Genomic DNA, 19878 nt, shown 5'->3' on the forward strand with positions numbered 1-19878 from the left:
CCCATCCACTTTGTCAAAGCACAGCTTTGAAGAGGGATATCTTCAACCACCAACTTACCATCCTGAGACAAGGCCGAGTATAGCCCACAAAGATCTCTATATTTAAAAACATTTGTTTTCAATGTTGTTTGGGTTATAGCATCGTTGAAGCAGTGGTCAGGCATTCAACACATGAAAAGCATTTAAATACTTTACACTGGAATGGACCAGAGGTTGTATTCTTTTATAGACGGCTGGCTCCATTTGGAATGAAAGGGGTATACATTTGTATCATATGTGAAGTATTTGATTAAACACGTTTAAACATGTACATATTCAACTATAAGTAATTACAACATAATAATACAAAACATATGTTATTCGTTGTGAATTAGATAATGCGGTATAAAGATTGCAAATAAACGTGCTCCATAACATATTCGCACCCCTACTGGCTATGGAACAGTCCGATCCGGAGGCCAGCATCCGACTGTCCGTACAATGAGCATACCGTCAGCTGTTGTGTGGGTTTACTTATTTCCCCTCTCTCCTCCCCCTCTATATCTTTCTGATCCTAAGAAATTTAGGAACGTTGATTGTATTGCAGCCAAAATAGTTTCCAAACCAACCACATTGTTATTCTGTGTGTGGCACCGTTTTTTTCCGAAAGAGTGCTGCCTACCCGGTGCGTCTCCAGCGTTTTCCATTTGGAAATAGGGGTAGTCTGTGCGCGCTGGTGAGCAACTAGAGTGACTCAACCAAGTTTCCCTTCTGTCTGAGGAATGAGTATACATACGGTCGGGAGAGGACGAGCCGAAAAGCGCATGATTGAATGAATAAAATGCAAAGCAAAGACCTCGACACCGATTTGGTGGGAAATGCGTTGCCTGAAGCAATATGTAAGTTGCCTATTATTTTATTGAACCTCGTGGACATTTAACGCGCGTTGAAACGTTTGTTGTTCGACCTGTCAATGAATTTGAGGATTTTCTGGTGGCCTTTCTCACGTTTCTCACTTATCTCCCGACAAAACTTTTTTTAAATCGAATGATCATCATATCGGTTATTTGCACGGTCGCTGTGCGTGTGAATGCGACATTGTTTGAGATCAAACGAGTTTAATTTATTCTCATCTGTATCATTGTTAGGCTATGTGTGGAGTAGTCTAATAAGGGATATTTCCACGCTATAAACGTGTAACAACACATAAATGTTGATTATTAGCCTAGTCAAAAGGAAGGAACTAGAGGAAGCAGAGCTTCCGTCCAAAAAGGCTCCACAATACAGCCTAGTCTACTTCCACAATACAGCCTAGTCTACTGCCACGCTGTTAATTCTTCTCTAATCCGTATGACAACATCAACACATGAGAATATACTGGGTTTAAATCATTGGATTTTCCTCAACAGGTTTCTCAACAAATGTATGACTAGTTTCTCTAACAGCCTGACCCAAACACTGTCTATTCGATCAAAACTAAATTAATAATAATTAATACAGTGCGCTTGATGAGGTAATCCCCCCCCCCCCCCCCCCCCTATGTTTACATTATGAGGTCACCGGTCTGGCATCCGTTCCGTTTTCCCCTCAACCGGTTTATCACATGAGCACCCATCAACCAGATAATGAATGGCTTCTGTTCTGTGCCATTTGATCTTGACTAGCCCAGTTCTAATGCAGGCATTCATGGTTCATATATCTTTAACCCAGGTGCCTTCTGATCTGTAAATGAATACACATGAGTACTGTGATTTAGCCTACTGTGATCAGATACCCTTTAATCAAAGTGCAGAGCCAAAGTGCAGGCAGGAGCCAACTTCATCATCTGGCCAGATTGATTTATTTACTCTTGAAGTGCTATGATTTTAAATGTGCAAATTACAATCTGTGACTGTGTTGTCCCGGAGAGCTAGTGTTCAAGGACAAAGTTATCCACTGGATATTATAAACAGTATTCTGTCAGTGGGCTTTTGCATAAGAGTGTTTAACAGTGACCGGTCAAAACGGATGTGGCAGGAGTATGAGTGCAGTTGTGCATTCCGGGTACACACACACACACACACACACACACACACACACACACACACACACACACACACACACACACACCTTAACCCTGTATTTGTCAGATGAGAGATGATCAGAGTTGCATGGATTGTCGCATTGTTTGGGATATGCCTCCTCGCCTCGATGGCTTTTCATGTGTCATCATAATGCATAAGGACTATTATGAAGTATAATTATGGGCAAGTGAAGGACTTTTAGACTGAAGACCAGAGCACAGCCATTGGTGCCATCCAATTAAGAGAGTGTCAGTGGCTATTTTAATGTTCCACTTCACACAGCCAGATAAGCAGCTCTATTTGAATACATGAATATAGGTTTATTGTGAAATAGAGGACAATGCACTTTCTCTCTGAATCATACATACCTGACAATCACCAGGCCCTATTTCGTGTAATAGCCTGTTGGCCAATTACCTCTGTGTGAGTAATAACACTCCCAGTAAAGAATAAAGCGGCCGGGGGCGGATAGGTAAGATCCTCAAAACGAAAACTCCCCAGAAGGAAGATGGAATTACCCAGATTCTCAGGCAATTCATGAGAGGAGGTAGTTGTGTCACTATGCAGGTGAGGTGATGTTCACTGGTTAGAACTGTGGTTGTCTAAGAGCTAGAACCATTGCATTGATCCATTACCCTGCTCTGCTAGTAGGACAAACACACACACCATGGCCAACAGTGTCCAACCAAGAGCTTCCTTCCTACTTCCTGTGGGCTGCTGGATGGGTGGGTTGTTACTTGTTTTGGCTGAGATCCATAAGAATGGAGCTCCACCCTGTTGACCGTGGAAACCTTGACCAGACCCTGATGTATCTATCTAGCAGCTATGTCATTGATAGCCTGGTGCCAGATCTGTTTGTGTGGTCTTGCCAGCCTCATATGGTCCTTGGATGACAATGACAATAGGAGTTGGCTACAGCACACACCACCTGGCTATGTCATTGAAGGCCGTGTCCAGGAAACGCGCCATCTTCATTATGTGCACTGTAGCCTACAGAATTCTTCTTCTATGATCTCCGCCCCTTGACAACGAGCAGAAGCTGTTTCTGAAGCTGTCTGGGATGATTCACGAGGAACACGTTACACGAGCTAAAAATGTAACAAAGCGATGACTCAATGCTCGCTGCCCTCTCTGACTGACTGGTCCTGTAAAAGATCTTAGTCAATTTTCATCGTCGCATTCCTCAAGCATGAAGGGTGAGCTACTTGTCAAGCCCTAGCCGAACTCTGTTGTCGTGCGAGCACATTTATAGAAGGGATTTTCCCCAACTTCAGAACACTCAATCAATATTTTAATGTCATCGTCGTTTATATTGGTCTGGTTGGAGAATTTTGAATAGGTTATTGTGGCAGTCATTCATTCACACCTTGGAGGACAGACCACCTTTGTTGCTAACCAAAGCCAGATATGTTTTTCTGTGTCCTCCCTTCAGAAGAATCAGGGAGTTACCCATTCGTGTTGGCAGAGTGTGCCTCTGAAGTGCATTGTGTATGCTTGCTAACGCTACTACGTTCAACTACCAAGTCGAATAGAATACCGTTGATAGGATCCACTCACTGGTGTGAACTGTGAATCAGAGGCCCTTGCAGTGGGGCTGCTGTAGTAGTCTCTTTAGTCCGGCCCAGGCATTGTGGAATTCTGCCTCCGTCAGGACCGTCAGGACATCTTCTAATCCTTACTTTCTTTAGGGGCTGTGTCCCAAATGACACCTTATTTCCTATGTAGTGCACTGTAATGGCTCTGGTCAAAAGTAAGGTGCTATATAGGGAATATTTGGGACGCAGTCTAGATTTGCATTCAGGCACTCGCCCCTCTGAGCTCTCCTTTTCTCTGCACCGCCAGTCCGCCACTCGTTCCATGCCCTTGGAGTCGGCAACCATTTGGTCTTTCTCTCTAATCCGTTCTCTGTTGTTAACCTGCAAATCTGAGGCGGGCTGACTGGAATCAAGAGCTTTCTTTCTTTTTCGTGGATAGCTATACCATTGCTCGTGCACTCTAACCATGACACACACACACACACACACACACACACACACACACACACACGGATTATGCTCTACCCATCAGAGAGGGCTATAAGAAATAACACTTGTCTGAAATGGTTACTTTAGACGTCACAGACAGTACAGGATATTTCATCAGGCCTTCTGAATAACTTGTCAGGTACCTGTGAGGAGCAAAGTAAGGAGAAGCCATCTTGATGTGTGAACTCTGGAGGCAGATCATGTGAATATCGATGCGTTTCGTACTGGCATGTTCTGATATTTACTGTAAATGTCAAGTGTGTAACTGCACAGCTAATGGTAACTGCCTATAAACTAGTTGAGGGTCGGCCATAGTATCACAGTTTAGGCCTACTTTAAATCTTAACAACGTGTGTAATATTGGGTCACACACTTGCCGATGCACTGTAATGGTCAAGATCTAACCAACAGATCAGTGAACTTCAAGGTGAATACTGTTTGTTGGTGCGTTTATTCCAAATGGCACTATACATTAATCAATAGCAAATATTGCTGTGACTGTACTTGCATTGTTATGGAGATATTTGAGCCTAGCTGAGCGAGTGTGTCTTCTGCCTAAAGCTTTATAGCTTGTTCACTGAGTTCCATGTTGTAGCCTACTGTTACTAACCCTAGTTTGTACAAACACGCTCGTCATCCTGGAGGATGAAGAGTCTCAGCAGACTGGCAGGGAAACAAATCGTAGCGTCTGACAGGACTTTTTCTATTGTGTAACCCCGTCAGGGAGCCCAAGTACCACCACCCCTGTCAGGCTATCAGGCCTGCAGTGAATAAGGATCACTCAGCTAGCTACGCAGGCACAGCTTCAGCTGCAGGAGCTGCTCTTACGTAATTAGGAGAATATGTGAATTGTAAAGCCAGTGTCCCGTTTTCTGGAGAGAAAGCTGCATTAGTGAGTATATTTTTGAATGAGTTAGAGATTGGTGGGCTAAGAGTCTCAAGTTGACACACTTTCCAGTAGTGATGCACCGATACGACATTTTTGCCCGATACCGATATCCAATATTTTCCTTGCCAAAGAAAAACGATACAGATAACCAATATTTAACCTTTTTGACATGCCTGACATGCCTAGTCAAATAAAGGTTACACACACACACCACACGGACCAAAAGGTTATTTTGTTGGCATTTACGTATGTCCCCATTACCTGTAAAACATGATCAAACCTATTTCTTCCATTTACTTGCTGTGTTGTTTCATTGTTCAGTTATTTCATTCTCAACCAGGCTTTCTATGGAACGCCGTTTGCGTCTTTGCCTGTCAAGAAAGATACACGTCAAATAGTGTTATAGTGTCAAATAAGCTTGTTGACCAATCAGGACCTGAATATGACTGCACATCACATAATAATTTAACGCGTTCATGCATTTTTTACGTAGTTATTACACATTGATTACACTATCACTCGTATTTCATATGTCACAACGATTCATCGATATGTATGCTATGATGCTGGAAAAGTTGTCTTGCGCACCGACAGTGCTGGTCATTGCATTGGGGGCATTGCATTGGGGGCATACTTATTTCATCGTACAGCCTTACCTATGGATTGTGGATCAATGACATGGGGTATCAGTCTACTCAGTGACACCCAGAGAACATTAGCATCGTAGCTCTTATTGCGGGACTCTGAAACAACTGTGAATTTAGCCACATTTATTGTCAACCTATGTGCATTGAACAATATTCCAGAGGAAAAACAATACTGCGTGGATGTTTTGGAGTCTGATAACTCTGAGGAGGATGTTGGGAAAAAATATATTGGGTATTGAGGAGACTGTTACCCCGCTTCATTGATCCCCAATCCTTGTGTAAAGCTGTACAGTGCAATATGAATGTCAATACTCACAATAGGCCAACTGGGGAGGTGATTTCACACAGTCACAGTCCCGCGATAAGAGCTACAACGTAAACTCTTCACAGTTGTGTTCTGTGGGTAACACCGAGTAGACTGATACCCCATTTCATTGCTTTACATTCCAACCTTGTTTTACATTATCTTGTCTAAATATGGCATGATTCCACCAATTGTGACCTTCTGCATCACTTTGAAATAGGTACTTTTATTTTGAAGGCAAACCGCAAATTCCACTATTGTGCCTAATACTTACTGTGGCTAGCTTCACAACGCATAGCCCGGTCAGGTCGAGCCTCACTAGCCAGATGAAGCTAGCTGGCTGCTTATAACATTAGCTTTGGGCAACAGGGTTAAGTAGCTGGCTAGCTATTTATTTTCATGAACTGAAGTTCAATTTCAATAGGCAAACAACAAGTAGCTACCTAGCTAATACTTACTCACAAGGATTCCAAAATCATTGCTAAGAGTAGTGAAAATGACTGCAGTTTCTACTGGTCATTGTTTTCTGGCTGGTTGTATTGGTGCTAGCTAGGTACCAAGCTAAAGTTAGCTAGCTACCCCAGAAGTTGCGGTCGATCAAAAAATGCTTTATTACCAACGCGGTATTGTCAACACATCGTTCGTGGCCGGTGTTTGCTTGTTTGCAGTCTTTTTTGTACAGCTTTGACAGTGCTACGGATAGTAGTGGTGGCACTTGGCTTGCAGAACACACAACATTCTATAATAGAACTGTGTTATTTGGCGTTTCAAATTAAAAGCTTATTTAATGCTTCAAATAGGGTTATTGTCAAATAGTGTTATTTGACGTGCATCTTTTTTGACACGCAACGCCCCAAACAACGTTCCATAATATGTCGTGAAGCTAACAGCAGGGACGCTATTATGTGTTACTCCGGTAGGGCAACATCTGAGAAATATCGCACTTGGTAACGTTAGTGTGTACTGGTGCTCGACCAGTCGCGAAATCCAACATCACCCACAACCGTGAACTGTTGATTGTCAAGGGCAATGAATTCCATTATCCACACAGCAGACATTGTAGACTAGGTTAGGAATGCTGTGTTGCACGTGCAATCCAATTTTCAGTTTCACATGTAAGAAAACTCCAATGTTTGTAAACAAAGTAAATGTAAACAAACACTGTATAGTATAGCAAGGAAATACTTTTTAAATGCGAGAGCAATTTTTTTTATTTTTATGTATGAGCAACTAAATAAAACGCCTCCCTCTTTCCTGCAATTTGACTTATCTCTGGTTATGTTACCCTGGCCTTTGCTTTTCCTGCCTTTTTTCTAGTTGCAAGTTGTGGTACATTCCTTTCAGCAACATAGCACCCTGCATCCCACTGCTGGTTTCCTTCTGAAGCTAAACAGGGTTGGTTCTGGTCAGCCCTGGACGGGAGACCAGATGTAGCTGAAAGTGGTGAAAATGTGAAAAATATACATTTTGGGTAAATAAAATCCACAAAAATGTAAATTTGAAACTTCAAACATTTCTGAAAAACATTTTTTTTTTCACCTGATAAAAAAAATACAAATATGTGTAAGGGTGATCACAAATGTAAACACTGCTGTCGTATAGAGATGTAGCCTAAGATTGGTCTTCTAGCCACATTTTAAGTGTCAGATTTGATATATGGGGTAAAATTTGTGGGGATGTGATCATCTTACGGATCATCTTGAGCTTCTAACACTGTCATTGTTGGATCAACTTGTTTCGCATTACTTTCCTCGGAAAATACTTCATTTCAACTGGACATATGGATATTACCATACATTATTCCTGCATAGTTGGGAATGAGTCAGTGAGTGGATGAGACTATGTAGACCAGAGGTGGGCAAACTTTTTGGCTCGAGGGCCACATCAGGATTTTGAAATTCATCGGAGGGACGCATTTTTCAGGGGACCAATTGTTTGTTAAAATGAATTTGCTGGGGCCTCCCGAGTGGCGCAGCGGCCTAAGGCATAAAAAAAAAATGTTAGTATTATTTTTTTATTATGTCCTGCGGGCCGGATTGAAGTGCCGTACTTTGCCCCCCCCCCCCTCCTTGATGTGGTCTGTGCATCCTACTATAGCCTAGTTGTTGCAGTGTCACTTCGCTTCATCAACTTCAAAGCTGGTCGAGTAAAGACGTGTTTTTGCTGCTGTGTGTGTCGATGAGCTTCCGGCTAGCACAGAAATAATTCATCCTCTGAAGATTTCAATTTGCTCACAGGGTGAGATTTCAGAAAGGGGGCCCATTTTCAATCTCTTGATTTGAGGGAGGACGAGAGAGATGGTGAGCCAATAGAATGTCTTGTTCGTTATATAATCTCATTTATCATTTCACTCCTCTGTTTTATCATCTCATTTGTTTATTACCGGTTACAGTGCAGAAGGAAGACCGTCCGGAAGGATGAACGCTCTCTATCCAGTATAATCCAGTTAATTCCATATGAATGGTTCTTCTACCCAAGATTACGTTGCCAATCAAATGCCCTGTTTCCCAACATCTTAATCGGGTTTACTTTTTGGGAAGAATTCAAAAGTATTTGCATGGTTAAAAGGATTAGGCAAATCCTAAATCCCCTATAGAATTTGGAAATAAAATCAGCAGAATAAGGAGAAGGCTTTACTTTGCGATCCTATTTAAGAGGTATGGCTCGTTGCTCGAATGCTGATGGAAAGGGTTACCCTTCTAAGTTTGTAGTATAGGAACAGGAGTTTTCAAGACCACTCAACCTAACCAGGGAAAACTCTGGGCCCTGGTAATGCTGGTATGTTGTTGGTGCAGGAGGGAGGATGATTTAGAAGGATAGAGGGTTAGGAAGTAGTCCTCTCCCACATGTTCAAAAAGGCTCAGCAAAATTTACAGACAAGGTGGGTTTTGAATGAGGACAGGAGAGAGAAGAAGAAAAGAGAGGGAGAGGCCACAGAGTGACAGAAGTCATGCCATATTCGTAGTGTTTGGAGTCAGGTCTTTAAACAACAGGCACGTCTGTGTCGCCAGAGAGTCTAATGTTCTCCCAATGCTAACAATGTTTGGGTGGCATTTCTCTCTTTCTTCCAGTGCAGGGGCCTCCCTGTTTGTGTGTTCGCGTCGTTATATTTAGCTGATAATAGGTTTATTGATGCACTTTTGTGGAATTCTGCCTCAGACACGCTCAAAAGGTAAACAAAAACATAAATGTTTAGAGTGAAAACGGCGGAAATAGTTACCTTTCAACCTTTTATGCTCTGAATTTTGCTGCCAGAACTAGAACTGATCATTGTTTATATTAATTCGGGAGCAAGACCATTGCTTTTAAAAAAAAATTAAAATGGGTGGATCAGCTTAATATTGTGGAAAGGATATTGGTTCCATCAATGTAATTGTCTGCATCATTTCCAATCCCCCATATATTTTTTGGGTAAATATATATATATCCATACACACATGCATACATATACACATATATACATACACATACCTATATAGACATACAGTACATACTTTTTAAAATAATATACCTTTATTATTATTCCCCGCAAACCCTACCGCCGATCCCCCAATTGGAGTAAACTAATAAACACTTCGGCTTTTACCTTCAATTTATACATCTTATACACATTTCACATACACAGTAGTTATTTTTTAGTTATTTTTATACAATAGTTATTTTTTACCTTTCAACCTTTTATGCTCTGAATTTTGCTGCCAGAACTAGAACCAAACATTGTTTATGTTAATTCGGGAGCAAGTCCATTGCTTTTAAAATTAATGTGATCGTTTTTTTTGCCAACCCATGCTTATGAAGTTAATTTGTTCTCTTAAGCACTTAAGTTGTATGTGTATTCATGCGCATTCACAGCCCCATTAAATATGTTATTAGTCACGCTTTTAACTGGGCCTGGCAGTTGGGGTAGCCTCTTCAATCCCTTTGGTTTTCCCCACATAATACTAGCCTTCTGAAATAAGAGACCATTGATGTTTCAGATGGTTCCAGACCTATCATTGGACCTTTAACTCCAAAGCTTCAGATATAGTGATTAAAGGCTAATAGCAGATGACAACAAAGTGCTTTTGAAGTAAATTGAGTGGCTGAGTTAAATGTAACATACAATCTAATACAAACAGCTAATTTATGGTGGAGTGGTTCCCTATGAAGTAATGGTAATTGCTGTATACATCCAGGTTTGTAAATGTAGATTGTCTGAAGAGCTCATGCATTCATGAATGTGTCATCCAAAACATTGGACAAACACTGTTGTAAGGTCTCGACAGTGTGCTACATAGGAATTTCAAACCAGAAGGACACAGAGAGGAAGTGACCGAATACCAGAGCCACATGCTGTCTAATAGCTGACCGCCTGACCCCTCACTCTCAAAACACGAGGGGCCATGAAACGCACACATCGGCTATTTACAAACCTTCCTCTTTTTAATTCTCTCTTCCCACTCCCCCATTCTCTCTCTCTTTCTCTATCTCTGTCACTCCTAAGTAACTACAGAATAACTCTGAGCGCATGGCGTGGTGCCGTGGCCTAATTATATCACCAAACAGCTGTACCCCACTTCCCTGACTAGGTCGTTGCTGAATGCGAAGGGCTATGGTAAGAAACTAGCTCTGAACTCCATAGCTGCTTCCTATCCTGCCATTTCCTCTCCTCTCAAAATAGCCCAGACAGGCTGCTCTGTGCTCTGTTGGTCTTCTTAAAGTCCCAGTCACCAGACCCATCAGCTAATATTAGACCCAGGCCCTGTTCAGCTAAAGGAATTGGTACTGTTCTTATAGGCCACCTCAATGTGTTCTCCCCCCTGCACCGATCAGAAAGATCATTTGGTGGTGGTGGCCATCTTGTCAGAAATATCTTGAACCAAATGTTGTGGTAGTCGTTTATTGGTTTATAAAGCACTTTGAACTCAACCTCTGACTGTCCACCAAGTGTCCTGTTGTATTATTGATCCACAGGTTCATAGTCCCGAACCTTGGCTCCATGGAAGATAGTTGCCAACTGTCCTAAAATAGTCACAAGTTTCACTAGCCTCCCATGTTGTGGATGATGGAGGCTGTACACCAGGGCTATTCAAACATGTTCTTACAGGGGCCAAACTTGAAAAAGTTTCTTTTACAAGGGGGCCAGACATTTTCTACATGAGATTACTCTTCCTAAAACCGGTATAGAAAAACGATTCACTAGCACAATTATAATCTTATAAAGCACTTTTATTCAAGTTAAATGTTGCTAAAAGTTCATTTGAAGTGCTTTAAGATTAGCCTTATTCAGTGCATCAAATTGTTTAAATAATGGAACACATTTGTACTTATAACACAGTTGACTTGCATCACATTAAATCATTTCTACTTTCCTGTCCTTTTTACAGACATAACATCATCTTTTGTTTACACATAGGAAGCATTTTATGAATGGCATATCTCACTTGACCAGCATCATATTCTGTTCTATTTTCTATTTCTTTATTATTTTGTTCTTTTCTTTGTCTAGTTTTTTTTTTTTACATATAGAAACCTGTTATGCATGGCACGTCTCAGTTAACTAGCTTTTGCGGAGAAGTCTCTCTCACCCCGTACCAGTACAGAACGGGTCCCTATAACAAACAGCACAACCTCTGTGGGGACTTAAACTTGTCAAATCTCGTTGCAAAGTTAGCTTTCAGTTTATCTAAAAACTCAGACATCACAGGACTGATCTGTACTGATGATGACTGAATGTAGTTGCGCAGTGTAGGGAAATGGAGCATTTGTTTTTGGGGGGGCGCGGGGGGGGGGGGGGGGGGGGGGGGGGGGGGGGCTCAAATCAAGCGTTTTCGCCAGAGCAAGCAAAAGCAACTCTCTCCTCCCTCAGCTCACACGGGCTGCTCTCTTGACAGCGTTATTACCCTTGCTTAGCCACCGAACGTCATTACGTAAAAGTAGATCATGATGCTCAGCAGACTTACGCAACAAGCGATGTTGCGGGCTAGATGTTGATTGCGTAACGTTTATGATAGCCATAACTGAGTCCATGGTGTTTTTTAACTCACAGCTGAGTTGAGCGCAAAGAACGCTCTGGTGTGTCAGGCAGTGTAATGATCTCATCTGTTGTGAAAAGAGCCGATAGGCGGACAGACAGACCCTTTCCCCTGTTAGCAGCTCTGATGGGCTGTAACTGGTATGTTGGGTGATATGTATTGACAGCACTTAATGGGCGGGACTACAGGAAAAACATTTCTCCCATTGGAGAATATTGAACAAGGGCTCATTTTGGCACTAAACCTCATATTTTTTTGCAGGACATTTTGAAGAACCCTTTTTGGTTCCAAGTAGAATCAGTTTGGCTCCAGGTAGAACCCCTTTGAGTTCCATGTAAAACCCTTTCCACAGAGGGTTCTTCATGGAACATAAAATGGTTTCTACCTGGAACCAAAAAGGGTTCTCCTATGGGGACATCCAAATAACCCTTTTGGAACCATTTTTTTTCTAAGAGTCTAGACCTTGAGAGATTACACATTACTCTTATGGCCTGTTGTGTTCTTGTGGAAGCTCTAATTAGAGCTCTTGCCATTATGCAGAGAATCTCTGAACAGTTGGGCGGGACCTTAAAAACCCTAACACCATACAGTAACGAACAAGGACTTTTGGACTCTCCTTTATTGTATGTTTGGTGTTGAGACTGTTCAGATGATTACTGCTGGAACCTGATGTCGTTTGCCTGAAGTAATGGCCCTGAGAAGGACTTATGTTTGAACGAAACACCCTCACGCGGGAACACCCATAGTCCCAGACATCTCCAGCATCTGTCAACAAAGTCACAATAACACGAAATGACACCAATATGGTACCTGGTTTTCATCCGTGTACGATCTAGCCACAGCATGTGCAAGCGTGTGGAATTTAGCGTTGTCGTCCGCTTTTGCACAGAGAAACAGTTTGAACCAGCTCTTTTGTTTGTCTCGCCGTCTGCTGGCTCCAAACCACTGCTGACCCTCTGGGAGAGGATAGGAATTTTGGCTGTGTCACTCGTTGGGGATGTACAGAGAGAAGAGGAATAGCAGAAAGCAGAGATGTTCAATGCGGTTTTGTCGTGACAAACCAGCCATCCAGGCACAGCCGGGTTTTGTAATGGCCATCTGGCCAACAACAAGGTCATGCGATTGAAGTCTCTATTGTAAGCATGGCTGTTTAGACTGTATCTGATTATCTGATGTAAACCCCCTCTATCTACCAGTTTAAGTCTCTGATAGGGCTGTGTTGGGCTTGGAATGTGATGCTGCGTTAATTTCACTATTGCATTACTCTTTGTTACCGTTTTTTCATTTTCTTTCCCTTTTTCATGTATTTTTCGTATTGTTTTTGATACGTCCATTTTGTATGTTACCCACCCAGCCAGCCAGTCACTACTCACTTCCTAGAACAGTGTTGTCAACGATATCCCTGCTAGTCAGGTACATCTTGAGGTCCGTCTTCAAATGCTCTATTAAATATTGACTGTTCAATTAAGGGGACTTTGGCACAGTCAGTTGAGTTTGTAGAGGGCTTGTACATATCAAAACTTAAGTCCGCACCATTTACAGCTACTCAACAGTTACTCCTCCTAGCTAAATGCCCCGTCCCGCCTCTGTGTAAACGCGTTGTGACAGGGGTGTATTTGGTGCCATGAGGCCACCTCTCAAAGACCAGTGGAGGATTAATCTGGGCTGCTGGTCCCAACCCCCAAGGGGGAGGTGGAGCAGGTTGCCATGGCTGACTGCTAGATAGACTGCTCAGTTATGAATGGATGGCAGCCAAGCTGCATGGACCAGATATCCAGTTGAGGGTGGCTTGAGTGTGAAGGTCCTATCACTCCCTATTACTGCTGGGTATCTCAACCAATCAAATACTGGTGTGTGTGTGTGTGTTTGTTTGTGTGTGTGTGTGTGCGTCTGCTGGGCATTTCATCACCACGATGTCTTTGAAAAGGATGACAGAGCTTGGGAGGAAAGCAGTTAGCAAAATGCCAGGCACAAGCAAGCAATTCTATTTTGTGGAGTTATTAAAAAGTTACCTGCAATGTAGTGTTGATTTTGCTAATGCAGAATGAAACTGTGTACACGTGAGTTAGCGATTTATCTGTTATCTATTTCTCTCTCGCACCCATCGTCGCTTGAACTCTAGGAACTTGAAAACAAAGTACAAATACACTCATTTCGCAGGCTGGCAAGCTCGATAGTTGGAACTTTTATTACACACACACACAGTGAGAGCCTTCTGGCACAGAATTTGTTGTTGTTGTTTACACTGCTCTTCCAATTTGTCTGGGGCCCCTTCATAGCCCCTTACATCACCCCATCCGGGGTGAGAGTGTGGGGGCCGAGAGAGGAGTGAGGGGGGTGACGGTGAGGTAATTCATTAGTTCCCTGTCCCATTCAAATGAGATGCAGACCTATTCTCTTGCGGCCTCCCGAGTTCCTTTTTACTCTTTTTCGGTGCAGCCCTTTCCCTTTCCACGCTCTGATTTCACGGTTCGGGACACGATGCTGTTTCCTAGCCTGTTGTTTGCCTCATTTCCATTTTTGCAAGAGAACCAAGAGAGAGTTCCCACCCTGTTTACTCAGTGCTCTTTTTCTGGCAAGTTCAGTTTGAAGTCTATTTTTATGCTTGGGCTTCTATTTTGCGAGTCAGTTCCAAGTCCACATATCACTAGCCCTGATTTATTACCAGTGGTTGTCTTGCTGTGCTCAGTCCTATTTCGCCTGGTTTGGCAGGAGACAGGAAGAGAGATGTGCTTGAGAGAGCAATGCTTGGATCTATGAATATTTCATTCCCTCCCTGTCCTATATTTCCATCATGTCCTGGGCGATGCCGGTGCCCATAATAATACCCGGGATTTGATGTTTGGGTGCAGATGAGTGACCGGCTGTGTTTGTATCTGATCTAATTGGTTGATGTCCTGGGACCAGGATCTACATGGGTTTTACCCATGTTCTTTGCTGTGGATAGCGGGAATCCAAGCCTGGTCCGATATATGTTTTCTTGATAAATCCTATGGTCATTGTTTGGAGTGACAAGGCACTAAAGACAGCACAAACTGATTTGGGACCAGGCTAGGGCATTTCTTAGTTTCACATTCCCATTGCCTTATGTGATGGTTTGCTTCCAAAGACACAATCTCCTCTCAGCTGTAATTGAGTAATGTTTTTGGGACAAATTTTTGTCATACTTTGGAGTTTGAGTCATATGTTTGCGTTGTGGATGAGACAACATCATTGCTCTTTGTTCCTCAATGACTGCATGATGACGCCGCCTCACAATCTCACAATCACATGAGCCGGAGTTTGAAGAACAGGTAGCCAACAGACAGGGTGTGGAACACACACACACACACACACACACACACACACACACACACACACACACACACACACACACACACACACACACACACACACACACACACACACACACACACACACACACACACACACACACACACAGTCCGAATTCCCCACTTTTTACAACTGCCAGGGCCTCAGGCACCCAGATTGGCACAGCTGATTTAGGCAGTTACTTAAGGCCCGAGTGAACAGTGTTGAGATATGAAATACCTTACATTCTAAAGGGATCAACTTGTCAAGGACACAATCATGACCTGTTTATTGTTTGATGGCATTTACAGCTTTCATATGTATTTTGGGCTTTGAAAATAGAAGCACGCATGCGTAAATGGTTTTTGTATTTTTTGATTGTCAGACCTTGGGGCCTTTTCTGTCATTTTTTAAATAAAATATATCACATCAGTCATTTTTATGTAAAGTGCTTTGATTTGAGACATTTAATTTGGTTGGACTCACATTAATGGAATTGGCATCTCAGTGGCATCAGCAGCTACTATATGCAACCATTTTCCCAGCCAGACCATGATATGGAAAGCCACTTAGAAGAGGCAGAGCAGTGAATGTACAATTTACCTCTGGACCTGGAAAAGATGCAGTGCAGCAAAGCCCTGATGTCCTCAGCCTCTTTAAACAAACCAAACCTCTGTATTCTGATACCAGAGGGGACGCCCCTAGTGGCCAGTGATTTTAATGCAGGTTAACTGAAATCTGTTTTACCTTATTTTTACCAGCATGTCACCTGTGCAACTAGAGGTGAAAAAACTCTAGATCACCTTTACTCCACACATAGAAACGCATACAAATCTCTCCCTTGTCCTCCTCCATTTGGCAAATCTGATCATAACTCTATCTGATTCCTTCTTACAAGCAAAAACTCAAACAGGAAGTACTTGTGACTCGCTCAATACGGAAGTGGTCCGATGAACCAGATGCTAAGCTACAGGACTGTTTCACTAGCACAGACTAGAATAGGTTCCAGGAACATTGAGGAGTTTATCACGTCAGTCACCGGCTTCATTAATAAGTGCATCGACGACGTCATCCCAACAGTGACCGTACGTACAAATCCCAATCAGCCAATCAGAAGCCACGTATTACAGGTGACATCCGCACTGAGCTAAATGCTACAGCTGCCACTTTCAAGGAGCGGGACACTAATCCGGGCACTTATAAGAAATCCCGCTACGACCTCCGACGTGCCATCGAATAGTCAAAATGTCAATACAGGACTAAGATCTAATCCTACTACGCCAGCTGTAATGCTCGTCGGATGTGGCAGGCTTGCAAACTATCATGGATTACAAAGGGAAACCCAGCCGTGAGCTGCCCAGTGAAGCGGGCCTACCAGATGAGCTAAATTCCTTCTATGCTCGCTTCGAGGCAAGCAACACTGAACCATGCATGTTCCGGATGACTGTGTGATCTCACTCTCTGTAGCCGATGTGAGGTAGACCTTTAAACAGGTTAACATTCACAACGCAGCGGGGCCAGACGGATTACCAGGACACGTACTTAGAGCATGCGCTGACCAGCTGGCAATTGTTTTCACTGATATTTTCAACCTCTCGCTGACCCAGTCTGTAAAACCTACATGTTTCAAGCAGACCACCATAGTGCCTGTATCCATGAACACCATGGTAACCTATCTAAATGACCATCGCCCTGTAGCACTCACAGCCATGAAATGTTTTGAAAGGCTGGTCATGGCTCACATCAACACCATCATCCCAGACACCATGGACCTACTCCAATTCACAGGTTGCCCCAACAGATCCACAGATGACACAATCTCGAGTATTCTCACAGGCGTTCCATAAATGCCTTCCATACTCTAGACGTGAATTGGGGACCCCGATCAGAAACTATATCCTCAGGCACCCCGTAGTGCCGGGATACGTGGGTGAAAAGGGCATCCACAGTCTGTAGAGCCGTAGGGAGCATGGGCAAAGGAAGAAAGCGGCAGGACTTAGAAAACTGATCCACAACGACCAGAATCGTGGTGTTACCCCGTGATGGGGGAAGATCCGTCACGAAATCCACTGATAGGTGTGACCATGGTCATTGTGGAACGGGAAGGGGTTGTAATTTCCCTCTGGGCAGGTGTCTAGGTGCCTTGCACTGTGCGCATACCGAACAGGAGGAAACATACACCCTCACGTCCTTAGCTAAAGTGGGCCACCAATACTTCCCAGCAAGGCAGCGCACCGTCCGACCGATGCCAGGATGACCAGAGGAGGGTGACGTGTGAGCCCAACAGATCAAACGATCGCGGACATCAAACGGAACGTACAGACGCCCAGCTGGACACTCAGGGGGAGTGGGCTCTGCACGCGACGCCCGCTCGATGTCCGCGTCCACCTCCCATAACACCGGTGCCACCAGGCGAGAAGCTGGAATTATGGGAGTGGGATCCGTGGACCGCTCCTCTGTATCATACAGCCGGGACAGTGCGTCTGCCTTCACGTTCTTGGAACCTGGTTTGTAGGAAAGGGTGAAAACGAAACGGGTAAAAAACATGGTCCACCTTGCTTGACGAGGGTTCAGTCTCCTCGCTGCTCGAATGTACTCCAGATTGCGGTGGTCAGTCCAAATGAGAAAAGGGTGTCTAGCCCCCTCAAGCCAATGTCTCCACGCTTTCAGAGCCATGACAACAGCTAACAACACCCGGTCCCCCACATCATAGTTTCGCTCCGCAGGGCTGAGCTTCTTCGAAAAGAATACACAGGGGCGGAGCTTTAGTGGCGTACCCGAGCGCTGAGACAGAACGCTAGTGCCAAATCGACATATTCGGGGGGAATATGCATGGTGGAAACCTGCTTTGGACTCTCCATCGTAGTGGCACCTAAGGAAACACCAACACACCTCCCTGAACACTGACAGGACCATTCCTTGAGAGCCCTCTGTTGCCACGAAATAATAGGATCATGAGAGGCCAACCAAGGAAGACCCAATACAACAGGAAACGCAGGAGAATCGATCAGGAAGAGACTAATTCTCTCCTCGTGACCCCCCTGCGTTCTCATAGCAATGGGCGCTGCGACCTCCCCAATTAGCCCCAACCCCAAAGGACGACTATTTAAGGCATGTACAGGGAAGGGAACATCAACAGGAACAATAGGAATCCCTAATCTATGTGCCAAGGAGCGGTCAATAAAGTTCCCAGCTGCGCCTGAATCTACTAGCGCCTTATGCTGGGAATGTGGGGAGAACTCAGGAAATTCTGTAGGTAACCACATGTGTGCAACAGAGGGTTCTGGGTGAGTTGTGTGCTTACTCACCTGGGATGACCCACCAGTGCTCCGCCTGCTACCTCGACTTCCTGGAGAACCACCCCAGCACCGACCAGCAGTGTGCCCTCTGCGGCCACAGTTGGTGCAGGGAATGGTCCCCCCCTCCGGTCCCCCTCATAGCAGCCCCTCCTAACTCCATAGATGTGGGATCCAATGTGCTGGGTAATGGAACGGGCAGACCCCGATCCAGACGTCCACGGGAGGCCAACAGGTTATCCAGCCGGATAGACAAGTTCACCAGCTGGTCCAGGTTGAGAGTAGTGTCCCTGCAGGCTAGCTCCCTATGAACGTCCTCACGTAAACTACACCTGTAGTGGTCGATCAGGGCCCGCTCACTCCATCCCACACCAGCTGCCAGAGTTCGGAAGTCTAGTGCGAACTCTTGAGCGCTCCTCATTCCTTGTCTTAGATGAAACGATCTCTCTCCCACCGCTCTCCCTTCAGGTGGTTGATCAAAAACTAGCCGGAAGCGGCGGGAGAAGTCCTCGTAGTCATCCAGAGTCGAACCTTCCCTTCCCCAGATGGCGTTGGCCCACTCCAGGGCTTTTCCAGTCAGGCAGGAGATGAGAGCGCCCACTTTCTCACGTCCGGAAGGAGCCGGCTAAACAGCTGCCAGGTAGAGCTCCAGCTGGAGTAGGAACCCCTGGCACCCGGCAACTGATCCGTCATACGCTCTTGGGAGCGAGAGCTGAATCCCACTGGGACTTGACGACGGAGGGGTGGACATCGGTGTAGGTTGAGGTGCGGGTGGAGGTGTAGTAGCGTTGACAGGAAAGCTTCCTCTCTCCCATCTGTCCATAGTTTTCAACACTCGATCCATGGCTGTCCCTAGCCGGTTTAACATGGTTGCGTGCTGCTGAACGCGCTCCTCTACTGGGAGAGAAGGGCTGGCTGTACCTGCTGACTCCATTTGAATGGTCCGTGATTCTGTCAGGGATTGGGTGCAGAGTGAAAGCGGAGTCCGGCGCAGGACACAGGTATAGAGTAATCCAACTGAGTTTACTCAAAGAATAAAGCTAAATTCCAAATAGGAACATTCAACAAAACTCTAACACAAACACAACCACTAACAACATGAAAAATCACGGACAGAACAGAAATGTATGTCAGATGGTTAAATAGGGAATGTAATGAGGGAATGTAAAACAGGTGTGTGTGTAATCAGACAAAACAAAACGAAACAGAAAAATGGATCGGTAGTGACTAGAAAGCCGGTGACGTCGACCGCCGAACACCACCCGAACAAGGAGAAGGGCCGAGTTCGGCGGAAGTCGTGACATTCAGACAACTCATGCTACCATCTTCCTATTGGCTACTTAGCTTATT

General features: G+C 44.3%; 1 protein-coding gene across 6 annotated transcripts in view; it reads left to right on the forward strand.

The window, feature by feature from the left end:
- The first annotated feature begins 477 nt into the window (after positions 1–477).
- LOC109909951 (MAP7 domain-containing protein 1-like) overlaps positions 478–19878 on the forward strand; it is a 63295-nt gene continuing 43894 nt past the window's right edge. For 5 of the 6 annotated variants that reach the window (XM_031791329.1, XM_031791347.1, XM_031791340.1 and 2 more), the window contains exon 1: positions 480–878. In XM_031791329.1, the coding sequence (XP_031647189.1) occupies positions 812–878 (67 nt within the window). In that variant the 5' untranslated portion in view covers positions 480–811. Of the gene's footprint in view, positions 879–19878 lie in introns of all 6 variants that reach the window. The other variant, XM_031791336.1, reaches the window with a different exon arrangement.

The sequence above is a fragment of the Oncorhynchus kisutch genome, linkage group LG2 (assembly GCF_002021735.2).
Source record: "Oncorhynchus kisutch isolate 150728-3 linkage group LG2, Okis_V2, whole genome shotgun sequence".
Taxonomy (NCBI): Eukaryota; Metazoa; Chordata; class Actinopteri; order Salmoniformes; family Salmonidae; genus Oncorhynchus; species Oncorhynchus kisutch.